Source organism: Heptranchias perlo, unplaced genomic scaffold, assembly GCF_035084215.1.
Source record: "Heptranchias perlo isolate sHepPer1 unplaced genomic scaffold, sHepPer1.hap1 HAP1_SCAFFOLD_512, whole genome shotgun sequence".
NCBI lineage: Eukaryota > Metazoa > Chordata > Chondrichthyes > Hexanchiformes > Hexanchidae > Heptranchias > Heptranchias perlo.
This window is the reverse complement of record NW_027139529.1, coordinates 24,119-39,737: the sequence shown is the minus strand read 5'-3', so window position 1 is coordinate 39,737 and position 15,619 is coordinate 24,119. Positions and strand designations below refer to the sequence as shown.

Here is a 15,619-nt window from a genome sequence, read left to right as displayed (position 1 = left end):
CATTAATATAAATAACAAATAACAGCGGACCCAGCACCGATCCCTGAGGCACACCGCTGGTCACAGGCCTCCAGTTTGAAAAACAACCCTCTACAACCACCCTCTGTCTTCTGTCGTCAATCCAATTTTGTATCCAATTGGCTACCTCACCTTGAATCCCGTGAGATCTAACCTTATGTAACAACCTACCATGCGGTACCTTGTCAAAGGCTTTGGTAAAGTCCATGTAGACCACGTCTACTGCACAGCCCTCATCTATCTTCTTGGTTACCCCTTCAAAAAACTCAATCAAATTTGTGAGACATGATTTTCCTCTCACAAAACCATGCTGACTGTTCCTAATCAGTCTCTGCCTCTCCAAATGCCTGTAGATCCTGTCTCTCAGAATACCCTCTAACAACTTACCCACTATAGATGTCAGGCTCACTGGTCTGTAGTTCCCAGGCTTTTCCCTGCCACCCTTCTTAAACAAAGGCACAACATTTGCTACCCTCCAATCTTCAGGCACCTCACCTGTAGCGGTGGATGATTCAAATATCTCTGCTAGGGGACCCGCAATTTCCTCCCTAACCTCCCATAACGTCCTGGGATACATTTCATCAGGTCCCGGAGATTTATCTACCTTGATGCGCGTTAAGACTTCCAGCACCTCCCTCTCTGTAATATGTACACTCCTCAAGACATCACTATTTATTTCCCCAAGTTCCCTAACATCCATGCCTTTCTCAACCGTAAATACCGATGCGAAATATTCATTTAGGATCTCACCCATCTCTTGTGGTTCCGCTCATAGATGAACTTGTTGATTCTTAAGAGGCCCTACTCTCTCCCCTAGTTACTCTTTTGCCCTTTATGTATTTGTAGAAGCTCTTTGGATTCACCTTTGCCTTATCTGCCAAAGCAACCTCATGTCCCCTTTTTGCCCTCCTGATTTCTCTCTTGACTCTACTCCGGCAATCTCTATACTCTTCAAGGGATCCACTTGATCCCAGCTGCCTATGCATGTCATATGCCTCCTTCTTCTTTCTGACTAGGGCCTCAATCTCCCGAGTCATCCAAGGTTCCCTACTTCTACCAGCCTTGCCCTTCACTTTATAAGGAATGTGCTTACCCTGAACCCTGGTTAACACACTTTTGAAGGCCTCCCACTTACCAGACGTCCCTTTGCCTGCCAACAGACTCTCCCAATCAACTTCTGAAAGTTCCTGTCTAATACCATCAAAATTGGCTTTTCCCCAATTTAGAATTTTAACTTTTGGGCCAGACCTATCCTTCTCCATAGCTATCTTAAAACTAATGGAATTATGATCACTGGTCCCAAAGTGATCCCTCACTAACACTTCTGTCACCTGTCCTTCCTTATTTCCCAAGAGGAGGTCAAGTTTTGCCCCCTCTCTCGTCAGGCCATCCACATACTGAATGAGAAATTCCTCCTGAATACACTCAACAAATTTCTCTCCATCCAAGCCCCTAATGCTATGGCTGTCCCAGTCAATGTTGGGAAAGTTAAAGTCCCCTACTATTACCACCCTATTTTTCTTGCAGCTGTCTGTAATCTCCTTACATATTTGCTCCTCAATTTCCCGTTGATTATTTGGGGGTCTGTAGTACAATCCTATCAAAGTGATCTCTCCCTTCTTATTTTTCAGTTCTACCCATATAGACTCCGTGGGCGAACCCTCGGATATAGCCTCTCTCACTACTGCCGTGATGTTCTCCCTAATCAAGAACGCAACTCCCCCTCCTCTCTTACCTCCTGCTCTATCTTTCCTATAGCATCTGTACCCTTGAACATTGAGCTGCCAGTCCTGCCCCTCCCTTAGCCATGTTTCAGTAATAGCTATAACATCCCAGTCCCATGTACACATCCATGCCCTGAGTTCATCTGCCTTGCCCATCAGACTTCTTGCATTGAAATAAATGCAGTTTAATCTGGACTTCCCTTGGTCTTTGCCCTGCTTTCTCAGACCATCTGTCCAGTCATGTTTTGTACACTCTCCCTTACTGCCTTTTGTTTCTGTCACCACTTTACTTCCCACTGACTTCCTGCATCGGTTCCCATCCCCCTGCCACTTTAGTTTAAACCCTCCCCAACGTCACTAGCAAACACTTTTAAGCCAACTATACAAAGCAGAGACTGCGTCCAACTCTTCATTCCCCATATAGCGAGTGCCAGGTCTCACCCAGGTCAGAGGTGCAGCTGAAGGAATGACTTATCTAGGACTGCTCTCTGTGAATCTCCTAGTGTGCCATTGAGTGGCAGTGGTAAATTGGTAATAACAGGTGGCCTATGTCCACCTCATCATCTGAGGAACAGTGGGCAAAACAGGGAAAGCCAACAGAGCCGGGAAAAAAAACATGGGAAAATGGAAGGTAAGATTTAACTAGTGCAGCTGGAACAGTGCAGATAACAGGATGAACATAACGTGGGCACAGTGTGCGACATACTCTCAGCTTCTCACTCAGTGGCTCAAGTCAGCAAACTTCAGTCCTAATAGGGGCTGGCAGGGTGCAGGGAGGTTATGTTTCTGGCTTGGGTGGGAGGGGTGAAGGGACGGAGCAACAGCAAGGATTACGGGGTTCAAAAATCAGGGAGATTGAAGGATGCACAATGTCTGAAATGGAGTAGCAGAGTGGAATGTGCAGCTTTAGCATTCCATGGAATGGCTGGTGAGACGGAACTCGACTGCAGCTGACTGTGGAGGAAAGCTGGTCGAAGGTTTCACAACCGTTCCGCAATTAATGCTGAACAGTTCATCTGTGTTGGGTGGTGTTGGTTGAGGGAGAAATGTTGGACTAGACACTTTGAGAACTTACTGCCCATGCAGTAGTGCCCCAAAATCCAACTGAACAGGCAGATGGGCCACTGTATAACATAACATCGCACTGTATAACACAGCGTGCAAAGAACAGAAAATAACACTGGGATGGCAGTCTTGGCCTCTACAACAACAACGTGCATTTTTAAAGTGCCTTTGATGTAGAAAAACTGGATTGAATTTTTTGAGGCGGTAACAAGGAAGGTCAATGAGGGTAGTGCGTTTGATGTAGTTTACATGGATTTTAGCAAGGCTTTTGACAAGGTCCCACATGGCAGACTGGTCAAAAAAGTAAAAGCCCATGGGATCCAAGGGAGAGTGACAAGTTGGATCCAAAATTGGCTCAGTGGCAGGAAGCAAAGGGTAATGGTCGACGGGTGTTTTTGTGACTGGAAGGCTGTTTCCAGTGGGGTTCTGTACTAGGTCCCTTGCTTTTTGTGGTATATCTCAATGATTTAGTCTTAAATTTAGGGAGTATGATTAAAAAGTTTGCACATGATACAAAAATTGGCCGTGTAGTTGATGGTGAGGAGGAAAGCTGTAGACTGCAGGAAGATATCAATGGATTGGTCAGGCGGAGCAGGCTCGAGGGGCCGATTGGCCTACTCCTGCTCCTATTTCTTATGCTCTCCTATTTCTTATGTGGGCAGAAAAGTGGCAAACGGAATTCAATCCAGAGAAGTGTATTTGAGGAGGGCAAACAAGGCAAGGGAATACACAATAAATGGTAGGATATTGAAAAGTGTAGAGGACCTTGGAGTGCATGTCCACAGATCCCTGAAGGTAGCAGGACAGGTAGATAAGGTGGTTAAAAAGGCATACGGGATACTTTCCTTTATTAGCCGAGTCACAGAATATAAGAGCGGGGAGGTTATGCTAGAACTGTATAAAACATTGGTTAAGCCACAGCTTGAGTACTGCGTAGTTACAGGAAAGATGTGATTGCACTAGAGAGGGTACAGAGGAGATTTACGAGGATGTTGCCATGGCTGTTTTAGCTATGAGAAAACATTGGATAGGCTGGAGTTGTTTTCTTTGGAACAGAGGAGGCTGAGGGGAGATTTAATTGAGGTGTACAAAATCATGAAGGGCCTAGATAGAGTGGATATTTCCCTTAGCAGAGGGGTTAGTGACCAGGGAGCATAGATTTAAAGTAATTGGTAGAAGGATTAGAGGGGAGCTGAGGAGAAACTTTTTCACCCAGAGATGGGGTTCTGGAACTCACTGCCTGAACGGTGGTCGAGGCAGAAACCCTCATCGCATTTAAAGGGTATTTAGATGAGCACTTGAGGTGCCGTAACCTACAAGGCTACAGACCAAGAGCTGGAAAGTGGGATTAGGCTGGATATCAATTTTTCGGCGGCACAGAAAAGATGGGCCAATTGGTCTCCTGTACCGTAAATTTCCATGATTCTATGAAAAATGTCATAATCAGAAATAAATGGATGCTGAGTGAAGATGCTATTAGAAGACAGCAAAAGATGCACGCTTTAAGAAGGGTCTTAAAAGAGCAGAGGATGGTATAGAGCGAGAGATGTTTAGGGAGCGAATTCTGACTTATCCTGGAGCCCCACCGTAAAGGAGGGTGACCCATTAGGTGAATCTTAAAGATCCCCTACAATTCTGGAGGAGTAGGGATTTCCTGGTGTCCCAGACAACATTATCCCTCCAACCAAAAGGTCTGAGATGGATCAGCTGGACACAGTGAGCAAAATCAGAGCGGCAGATTATAGATCACAGGTCTCCACTACAACGCTGCTTTCCCAGAGTCCTACAGTGTCGAATAAATGGAGTGCAGGCAGTGTGCAAACTACGCTAGAAGGAACTTAACAGCCTGGAGGAAAGCAGTTTAAAATTGGCAGGGTCCCAAGGTTACTCTGCAATACTAGGCTGGAGAGTTTTTTCTTTTTGCTGCAAAAGGCTGCACTAGAGAGCACAAGCTGAGCTGTTGCATCATCATCTAATTACTGTAATGGATCCCACAGCGTGCGTGGAATCCTACGTGTAAATCAGGATTGCTCTGCTGTAAGTAGTTGCTTTCCAAATACAGGGAAAGCTTGCGAAGAGCTGGGTTTTTACCTGTGGCGCCTCAGGTGTATCAAGAATGAGATCAGGTAAATCCTTCAACATCCTATCAAAGGCCTTGGCAACATCCTCAGCTGTAAGGACCTTCCCCAAGAGATCAGACAGAAGCCTGGACGTCAGTTCCCGATGACTCGCCTTGCCTTCCAACGCAAGCGAGACTGCAAGAGAAGGAACCTCATGCTTTCTCTTTCCCAGATTCAGTTCCTGCAGCAGGGCCTAAAAACAAAGTGTAAAAGATTTAACCGTAGTCTTTAATGGGGATTAAATCACATTCCTAAACCCATCACTGACAAGCCCCAGCAATAACTTGTATTTATGCAGCATTTTTATGTAGAAAATGTTGCAAGGCACTTCCTAGAAGGGGGAGAAAAGATAAAGGATATTGTAATAGTGACAGGGTATGACTGAAATTTATGTGACAGCAACACTCCCTCTAAGTTATTTTGTCCCCTTTACCAAATCCTGAGAGTCAAGGTTTTCACAGACCATACCTCCATCACTGCCCAAGCAGTAACCACTGGCACCATTCAAACTGGCTGTCAACATGAATAAGTCCCACTGTGAAAAGTGTTACCTCATCACCACTCCTCCCTGACTCCCCCCCCCCCAGCAAAGTCTGGGGACTCTGGTGTCGGGAATAAACTCACCACACTGTTCCTTGGTCCCAGGACCAAGATCTCCAGTGTGCTGCACATCTACTGGATAAATCTTACAGGACGTAAAGCTTCACAGCAACTTCGCTTGTACACGAAATAGGAATTCTCACTGCTTGTACCGTATGGCTTGTGTCTGCCTGCGGACACATTCTTGTGTAGACATGCTGAAAATTTAACAAGTTTTATGCCGGGCTATCTGTGCGTGATAGAGGAACCATCATTCGTCCAGCTATCTTCGCTAATGGCTCAGAACCTGTTACAAGAAGTGTACAACTGTCATGAGGAATCCATGCAAGATATTGTTAGCTTTCATGTGATGTGTAATTACAGATGAGATTTAACAAATGGGCTCTCAGTTCGGGCAATTAGGGATGGGCAATAAATGCCGGCCTCGCCAGCAACGCCCACATCCCATGAACAAATAAAAAAAACAAGCCAGGAATCACAGGTCGCAGCCGCTGAAATAAGTTGGCTCGATCAGGACATTGATGTAAAGTTAATATGATAAATACAGGTAAATTCGAGCATCAAACCTTCTCATGGGGATAGGTATCTGAAAATGTCATCTGTCACTTTGCTCTAACTGCAAAGAAAGGTTGAAAACATAAGCACATTGTTTAACTGTTTGCTTGGAGTTTTCCCAGCTGGTAAAAATACAGCATCTTGGCAGACAACAGCTACTTCAACACTTACTGGCATGGCGCCATGGAACATTTCTGCCAGGGCACACTGTGGGAGTGGCATTTTAACAGTGCCTTGGTTAAAACCACAGACAACATCCCTCCTACAAGAGGTAAGAAGGCGGCTCACCACCACCTTCTCAAGGGCATTTAGGGATGGGCAATAAATGCTGGTCTTGCCAGCGACGCCCACATCCCATGAACGAATTAAAAAAAAGGTATTAGTTCTAGTTTTCGAAAACATTCAGAAGGCAGCCTAGACTGGGGATAACAAAACCGTCCACTGCATTGCATCAGTCGCCAATGTTTTGGAATCTGAGGCCATTTGAGTAGGGAGAATGACACTTCAGGTTGTGTTTCGACTGCCCTATTTTTCACAAAAAAAAATTCTCCACAACATGTAAATGGCTGACTATTTATAAATTGCTTCTACAGTTGCGGTTGATGTGGTATGTATGAACTTCCAAAAGGCGTTTGATAAAGTGTCACACAATAGGCTTGAAGCAAAGTTGACTCCCCATGGAATAAAAGGGGCAGCATGGATACGAAATTGGCTAAGTGACAGGAAACAGAGAGTAGTGGTGAACGGTTGTTTTTGGGACTGGAGGGAGGTGTACAGTGGTGTGCACCAGGGGTCAGTGGTGGGACCACTGCTTTTCTTGATATATATTAATGACTTGGACTTGGGTGTACAGGGCACAATTTCAAAATTTGCAGATGACACAAAACTTGGAAGTGTAGTGAACAGTGAGGAGGATAGTGATAGACTTCAAGAGGATATAGACAAGCTGATGAAATTTAACGCAGAAAAATGCGAAGTGATATATTTCGGGAGGAAGAATGAGGAGATGCAATATAAACTAAGGGGTACAATTCTAAAACAGACGAACAGAGAGATCTGGGGGTATTAGGTGCACAAATCTTTGAAGGTGGCAGGGCAGGTTGAGAAAGCGGTTAAAAAAAAAAATGCATACGGGATCCTGGGCTTTGTAAATAGAGGCAGAGAGTACAAAAGCAAGGAAGTTGTGATGAACTTTTATAAAACACTAGTTCCACCACAACTGGAGTATTGTGTCCAGTTCTGGGCACCGCACTTTAGGAAAGATGTGAAGGCCTTAGAGAGGGTGCAGAAAAGATTTACTAGAATGATTCCAGGGATGAGGGACTTTAACTACGTGGATAGACTGGAGAAGCTGGGGTTGTTCTCCTTAGAACAGAGTCAGTTGCAAGGAGATTTGATGGAGGTATTCAAAATCATGAAGGATCTAGACAGAGTAGATAGAGAGAAACTGTTCCCATTGGTGGAAGGGTCAAGAACCAGAGGACAAAGACTTAAGGTGATTGGCAAAAGAACCAAAGGCTACATGAGGAAAAACTTTTTTTTTACACACACAGCGAGTGGTTGTGATCTGGAATGCACTGCCCGAGGGGGTGGTGGAGGCAGATTCAATCACAGCCTTCAAAAGGGAACTGGATAAGTACTTGAAGGGAAAAAATTTGCAGGGCTACAGGGAAAGGGTGGGAGAGTGGGACTAGCTGGATTGCTCTTGCATAGAGCTGGCACGGACTCGATGGGCCAAATGGCCTCCTTCCGTGCTGTAACCTTTCTATGATTCGATGATTCTACAGAAGGAATAGTTCAAAATACACTCCTCAAAAAATGGAGCCTAAATAGGGAAGACACAGGACTGTAATAACCAGCATCAGCTGAGGGGGAGGGGAAAAAGGGAAAGAGACCTGAGGCCAGAGAGAGCAAGATGGAGATCCAGCTCCTCAGCCTTTACAGAAGGCACGCTCATAGGCTGGAACCAACTCCACTTCTCTGATTCCCAAATAGTCATAACCTTTGATTTTACATTATTGCTCAGTTAAAGAGCAAACAATTATGGAAGAAGGACAGAATGTATGACTTTAAAATAAGGACTACATTACATCTGCATACCCTGGTTCACTTATCTCCCACCCTCTACCTTTGCTTCCATCTGAAGTCTACACTTGACCATAACTGTGTGCGACACTATGGGAGATTGGCTTTTTTTAAAAAAACATTTGCTCTTAGGATGTGGGTGACACTGGTAAGGTCACACCTAACGCCCATCCCAGGGTGCCCTCAGAAAGTGGTGGTGGGTCCTTCTCCTTGAACCGTTGCAGTCCTTGCGCTGATGGTGCTCCCACAATGATGTTCCAGAGGAAATTCCAGGATACTGAACTAGCAAATGAAGTAATGGCGATGCATATCCAAATCAGGACGGTGTGAGACTGAGGGGGACTTGAAGTGATGGTGTTCTAATGACATTGATGCTCTTGTCCTTCTCGCCGGTAAAGATTATAGGGGAGAGATGCTCTTGAAGTAACCTTGGTGAATTACTGTAGTGCACCTTGTCGATCATACACACTGCGCCGGTGGTGGAGGAAGTGGATATTGAGTCCAGTGGCAGAGTTACCGATCAAGTGAATTGATCTGTCCCGGATGGCGTTAAGTGCTGTTCCTGCTACACCCATCCGGATGAGTGGTGAGTATCCCATCACACTCCTGACTTGCTCCTGGTAGATAGTGGAGATATTGAGGGGTCAGGGGGTGAACCAGTTGTTGGAGTACCCATCCTCCATCCTTCTCTTGTAGCCATGGTGCTAATGCGGTCAATCCAGTCGGGCTTTTGGTCACTGGTGACCCTCAGGATGTTGATGGTGAGGGACTGAGTGATGGTGCAATTGAAGATCAGGGGGAGATGGCTGGGCTTTCTCTTGTTGGAGATGGTCATTATCTAGGACTTGTGGTGCAAATATTACCGGTCACCTGATGTTATCCAGGTTCGTGTTGTAGGCTGACCTGGGTTGCTTCTCTATCAGAGGAATGGTGCATCGAGCAGGACACTGGAACAGTCAGTGAATAACCCTACTCCTGACTTTAAGATGACTACACTTTAAAATATTAATATGAAGAGCAGATGGGTGGCAGGACATAGCTGCCAAGAGCTAAAATAAGGCCAGAAAAGGATCAGATGACTGGAGGAAAGATTGTAGCCAGATTCAGGAGATGGGAAGCTGAACACAAGGGGCGATTCCACGATCCGTGCTCCCAGCAGGAGGGGGCGCTCGCAGGGAGTGCACCTTGGGAAATCAAAGTGGTGGCCTGAGAAGGCTTTTAAAAAGTGGGGAGGATGAAGAGACATATGGATTTGGAGAGGGTGTTGCAAAGAGTAGGGTCAAGGCAGATAAAGTCTTTATTTAGTGAAGATGAGGCAGAGGGAGAGGACATTGCATGCTTAAGAAGCTAGAGTCAGAGGGCTGGGTGAGGAGTGAGAAGAACCCCAATTTACTTACAGCTACTTCATTTCCATCTCCATGTTCAAAGTACTCCTTCACAATTGGAGTCACGGTTTTTTGCAATGCATTTTCATCCAGTTCTGGGACCATCGTTTCATACACTGTATCCCCCTAACAAGAAAACAGACAGATGAATTGATCACCATATTGTACAGATACCTCCTTAACAGTGCCATCTTATCCCAGTGATTATCTGTGGTGGCTGAATGGAGCAAGCAGAAGAGGTCACTCCCCATCCTCTCTCCCCAACTACCTCACCCAAGACAGATTGGTAGTACAAATCTCTTTGGACGATTAAAGCTAACTAAATTGCTGCCCACTTTGTTCCTGGCCCTAGATGGAAGGCTACTTTCAAAGATCAGAGCCAGAAACTCAGTACTGCAGCTTCCCGGCATGAGACAGAGACTCATAAAATGACACAAAGTCTCGGGATATCTTCAGTCAGACAGGCCCTGGATCAGCATATCCCAAAGCATTCTCCATTACGAATTTATTCCTAAAAAGTGCTATCCAGTGTCTTCCTCCCCCCCTGTTATGTTATGGATACTCTACAATTTACTCACCTGGACAGCATCATCGTAGTTTGGATCACGAGCATCGGGCTCCTCATAATCATAAATAACTCCAGCTGCACCCCATACGCCCTTCCCACCAGCTCCACCTACAATGAACATATAGCGGTTATACCAGGACATTATTGAATCATGCACTGCTTATTCAGGAATCTAGAACTCTCTCCCTCATAAGGCTGTGGATGCTGAGACACAATTGGAGCTTTCAAGACTGAGGTCAATAGATTTATGTTAGGTCAGGGTATCAAAGGATATGGAGCTAAGGTGGGTAAATGGAGTTGAGGTACAGACCGACCATGATCTAATGAATGGCACAGCAGGCTTGAGGGACTGAATTGCCTACTCCTGTTCCTATCTCATGCATTTAGAAATCACATCACACCATGAGTGGAGTAATTGATCAGCTCACAAGCAAGGGAAAGTTGAAGCTTGAAGTTTTACCACTATATAGTACATGCCTAGTAAAGGCTTTTACCACTTTTCTCCCCTACAGGTGTAGATTTAGGATTTATATCTGAGGGATTACGGTGTGTAAAATTTAGATGACTTGCTATAGGAGGGATAACAACCCTGGACAAAATACAACACAAATTGACCAGGAAGATACAAGGGTGAAGAAAGGCTGGAGCAACTAGGGCCGTAACACTCAAACGGAGAAAACTGACAGGGGAATTTGACTGGGGTATGAAAAACGATAACGGGAACAGGCAAGGTAAACACAGATAGATAATTTTCATCAAGAAACTTTATTATGTCAAGAGAAAAAGATTAGTGAAGACAAATGTAGGTCCCTTACAGTCAGAAATGGGGGAAATTATAATGGGGAACAAAGAAATGGCAGAACAATTAAACACATACTTTGGTTCTGTCTTCACAAAGGAGGACATAAATAACCTCCCAGAAATGTTAGGGAACCAAGGGTCTAATAAGAGGGAGGAACTGAAGGAAATCAGTATTAGTAAAAAAAGGTGCTAGGGAAATTAATGGGGCTAAAGGCTGACAAATTCTCAGGGCCTGATAATCTACATCCCAGAGTACTAAAGGAAGTGACCCTGGAAATAGTGGATGCATTGGTGATCATCTTCTAAAATTCTATAGACTCTGGAACAGTTCCTACAGATTGGAAGGTGGCAAATGTAAACCCACTATTTACAAAAGGGAGAGAAAAAACAGGGAATTACAGACCGGTTAGCCTAACATCAGTAGTAGGGAAAATGCTAGAGTCTATTATAAAGGATGTGATAACAGAACACTTGGAAGGCATTAACGGGATTGGACAAAGTCAGCATGGGTTTATGAAAGGGAAATCACGCTTAACAAATCTACTGGAGTTTTTTTTGAGGATGTAACTAGTAGAATAGATAGGGGAGAACCAGTGGATGTGGTGTACTTGGATTTTCAGGAAGCTTTTGATAAGGTCCCACACAAGAGGTTAGTGTGCAAAATTAAAGCACATGGAATTGGGGGGAATATACTGGCATGGATTGAGAATTGGTTGACAGACAGGAAACGGAGAGTAGGAATAAACAGGCAGTGACTAGTGGGGTACCGCAGGGATCAGTGCTTGGGCCCCAGCTATTCACAATATATATCAATGATTTGGATGAGGGAACTAAATGTAACATTTCCAAATTTGCAGACGACACAAAGCTGGGGTGGAATGTGAGCTGTGAGGAGGATGCAAAGAGGCTCCAATGTGATTTAGACAAGTTGGGTGAGTGGGCAAGAACATGGCAGATGCAGTATAATGTGGATAAATGTGAGGTTATCCACTTTGGTTGTAAAAACAGATTATCTGAATGGTGATAGATTGGGAAAAGGGGAGGTGCAACGAGACCTGGGTGTCCTTATACACCAGTTGCTGAAAGCGAGCATTCAGGTGCAGCAAGCAGTTAGGAAGGCGAATGGTATGTTGGCCTTCATTGCAAGAGGATTTGAGTGCAGGAGCAGGGATGTCTTAATGCAGTTATACAGGGCCTTGGTGAGACCACACCTGGAGTATTGTGTGCAGTTTTGGTCTCCTTATCTGAGGAAGGACATACTTGCCATAGAGGGAGTGCAGCGAAGGTTCACCAGACTGATTTCTGGGATGGCAGGACTGTCGTATGAGGAGAGATTGGGTCGACTCGGCCTGTATTCACTCGAGTTTAGAAGAATGAGAGGGGATTTCATTGAAACATATAAAATTCCGACAGGGCTAGACAGACTGGATGCAGGATGTTTCCCCTGGCTGGGGGGTCCAGAACGAGGGGTCACAGTCTCAGGATACCGGGTAGGACATTTAGGACTGAGATGAGGAGAAATTTCTTCACTCAGAGGGTGGTGAACCTGTGGAATTCTCTACCACAGAAGGCTGTGGAGGCCAAGTCACTGAATATATTTAAGAAGGAGCTAGATAGATTTCTAGACACAAAGGCATCAAGGGGTATGGGGAGAGAGTGGGAACATGGCATTGAGATAGAGGATCAGCCATGATCATATTGAATGGCGGGGCAGGCTCAAAGGGCCAAATGGCCTACTCCTGTTGCTATTTTCTCTGAAAAAGAGGGAAATGGGGCTGTGTAAAATCAGCCTCCCCAAGAGGAACCCAAATTCTGCTCAGGCAAAAATGGGCAAATGGCCCCCTCCTGTCCTACAATATCTAGGTTTCTCTGAAAAGCCCTTCCCTCTCTCTAAAATGTTATTGAATTTCCTTTTGACCCTATTTATACTGCCTGATTTAATGGCCTACTCTGATGACCTATTCCACAACTCAAAACATAAATTATTTTAAAAAGGAATTAGATAGCTGCTTGAAAAAGAGGAGGAACAGCTATTTAATGAAAAGAAAAGGCTGTATAGGGAGAAAGCAGAAAACTGGGAACTAATGGCTCCTTCATAAAAGGAGCCCAAATTCAGCACAGACAAGAAAGGTATGGGGAGCAAGCAGGGGAGTGGGATTCGATCAGGGTAGTTAACATGGAGAAAAACATTGACAGAGACTTGATGGGTCAGTATGCCTACCATACTGATTTTACAATACTAGTCAACTGAATTCTGAGACTGGCAGAGACCTCCCCTTTTCTGTGAAGTGCCGGATCTGAAGGAGAATTTGATTTCTCCCCCCTCCACACGGCTGTTGTCATTCGCTGGAGCCGCTTCACAGGTTGCTGCCTGAAATAGAAACCAATGATGCCGAGAGGGTACGCTGTCGATCCTCTTTCAGACACTGACTGAGAACATACAACCCAGCCTTGGCTGTAGAGAACACAGGCCACCACTGAAGAGCTCCATAAAATGCAGCTTTATCAACTAAAAACTTTAATTTAAAAAAAGTCATAAGTCTCACCTGTAAATATGCTTTCTTTGAACAACTATGAAAATCAGTGATTTTTAAACTTGTTAGAACAACCCAAGTCTTCTTTCCCACCATTTCTCTGTGGTGAGAGGTTGGGCACTTACTGAGACTCACAGGACAACCAGTCACTGTTTACCTTTCTTTGGGAGGCCTCGTCCTTTTCCAGACCGAGATTTGCGGTCGTTCAGTTTTCCTTTGGGACTGTTTGGGTCTGTACCGGGTTCGCCACTCTCCGACACTGACTCCCGGGTGGAGTCTCGAGAAGAATTGCGCCTCAGCCGGCGTTTAGCTTTTGCCTTGATGCGGGCTTCGTGGAGTACCTTCTCCTGAGGAGTCCAGTTCCCATTCACTTCACCGTCATTCAAATCCTCGTCATCCTCATCAATGTCCTCAGGACCTGCTAAATACAAGCCTGGAATGAAAGACATAGGATAAAAGTTACAGGAAGTGACAGAATTACAAAACACCTCTCTGTGTTTTGCTCAGAGAATATTAGGCTCCTAAAGATCAGGAAATATCTGTGGGACTTCCTACATTGACTATTCCCCCTGCACAGCCCTCCATTTTGCTGTTAATTTAGAGCTACAGTTTTTTATTGCTGTTCTGTTTCAGCAGTCTAGTTCTCATTGAAGACAGGTGGCTCAAAGATTACCATTGGCGCTTGGAGTTAAGGGGGGCCATGGTAACCGGATAAGTGCACACAATTTACAGTGCAGAAACTCTTGCACGCACTAAGGGCGCAGTCACTTTTATCTCTGAAATGCTTCCACCATTATCAAATCTGAAAGTTACTCAGCAGAAGCAGCTGACTTTTCCTTTTAAAAACTAGAGCTGAAGAGCGTTACAAACTGCAGTTTAAAAACTGCTCGTGTTACAGTCAGGAACAGTCAGAAACCGCTTTGGTACCAAGTGCCTCTTCATTATTATTTATTTATGCAGTAAAGATGACTTTTTAGTAACAAAGCAGATAAAGCCAGGTTCAATTCTCTTTGTTAGTGATGTGTTTAGCTTCACATCAGCAAGACAGCCTGGCCACTCACTGGGCTGAGTGTCAGCAGCACGACAGATCATCCGACAGAACAGACGTTTTAAGAGCAGGAAAAGGCCTGTTTGCCCAAGAAATCGGATTTTTCGCACACCCTCAGTCCCTCCTCTCTGCAGAGATACTTCCAATTGTCTCCTGATCCTGGTAACTTATTTCACAACTCACCTCTTACCCAGAGTGAAACATCCTTCCTGTTCCCTTCAGTTATCATAGAATCATAGAAAGGTTTCAGCAGGGAAGGAGGCCATTCGAGTCCGTGCCGGCTCGACGCAAGAGCAATCCAACTAGACCCACTCCCTCGCCCTATCCCTGTAGCCCTGCAAATTTTTTCCTTTCAAGTACTTATCCAATTCCCTTTTGAAGGCCATGATTGAATCTGCCTCCAACACCCCCTCGGGCAGTGCATTCCAGATCACAACCCCTCACTGTGTAAAAAGGTTTTTCTTCATGTCGCCTTTGGTTCTTTTGCCAATCACCTTAAATATATGTCCTCTGGTTCTTGATCCTTCTGCCAACGGGAAATTTCTCTCTATCTCCTTTGTCTAGAACCTTCTCAGTTATGTTGCTGGCTGCCCCATTTTACAACCCAATTTTCCTTTCCCATACCACACATTTGTGCTGCTTGGAATAGCCAATATTCAGGGTTCAAAGGCCTCATTTGCCATCACCAAATACTAGGATAAAATTGCTGCTGCTCACCTTACAGCAGCTCTCAGTGCAAAAAGCTATAGTTACACATTCCCACTGCCATCTGACCCAAGCCCCTTTTTTCTCTCCTCCACCCCCCCCCAACTGCTGCGTTACACACAGGAGAGAAGCTCAATCTAGAGCTGGTTCTTGCCCTCAGTCTTGAGAAGTGCCAAAATATTTAAGGGTGCATATTACACAAAAAAACCCTACAGGCATTACCATTAAAAAAAATGATAAACAATTGGCCTTTGTATTAAAGCACCACCCAGCTGACTGCTCTCAGGATTTTTTAAATACAGCCTCCTTCAAGCCAGAACTGTCCCCAGGCTTCCTGTGGCCTTTGCAAAGTCTCTGGTTTGCTATATTTCACATACCAACTCTGCACAAAAGCAAACAACATTCCAAAGT

The 15,619-nt window shown here is 44.9% G+C and overlaps 1 protein-coding gene across 1 annotated transcript in view; it reads right to left on the bottom strand.

Annotated features, from left to right (window-relative positions):
• Window positions 1–14,732, bottom strand: part of pdcd4a (programmed cell death 4a) — a 109,543-nt gene extending 94,811 nt beyond the window's left edge. Inside the window, exons 1-5 of the mRNA XM_067979808.1 lie at window positions 14,687–14,732; window positions 13,613–13,888; window positions 10,131–10,228; window positions 9,565–9,678; window positions 4,899–5,120 (exon numbers count right to left, since the gene is read on the bottom strand). Of these exons, the coding sequence (XP_067835909.1) occupies window positions 4,899–5,120; window positions 9,565–9,678; window positions 10,131–10,228; window positions 13,613–13,888; window positions 14,687–14,732 (756 nt within the window). The remainder of the gene's footprint in view (window positions 1–4,898; window positions 5,121–9,564; window positions 9,679–10,130; window positions 10,229–13,612; window positions 13,889–14,686) is intronic.
• Window positions 14,733–15,619: the final 887 nt, after the last annotated feature.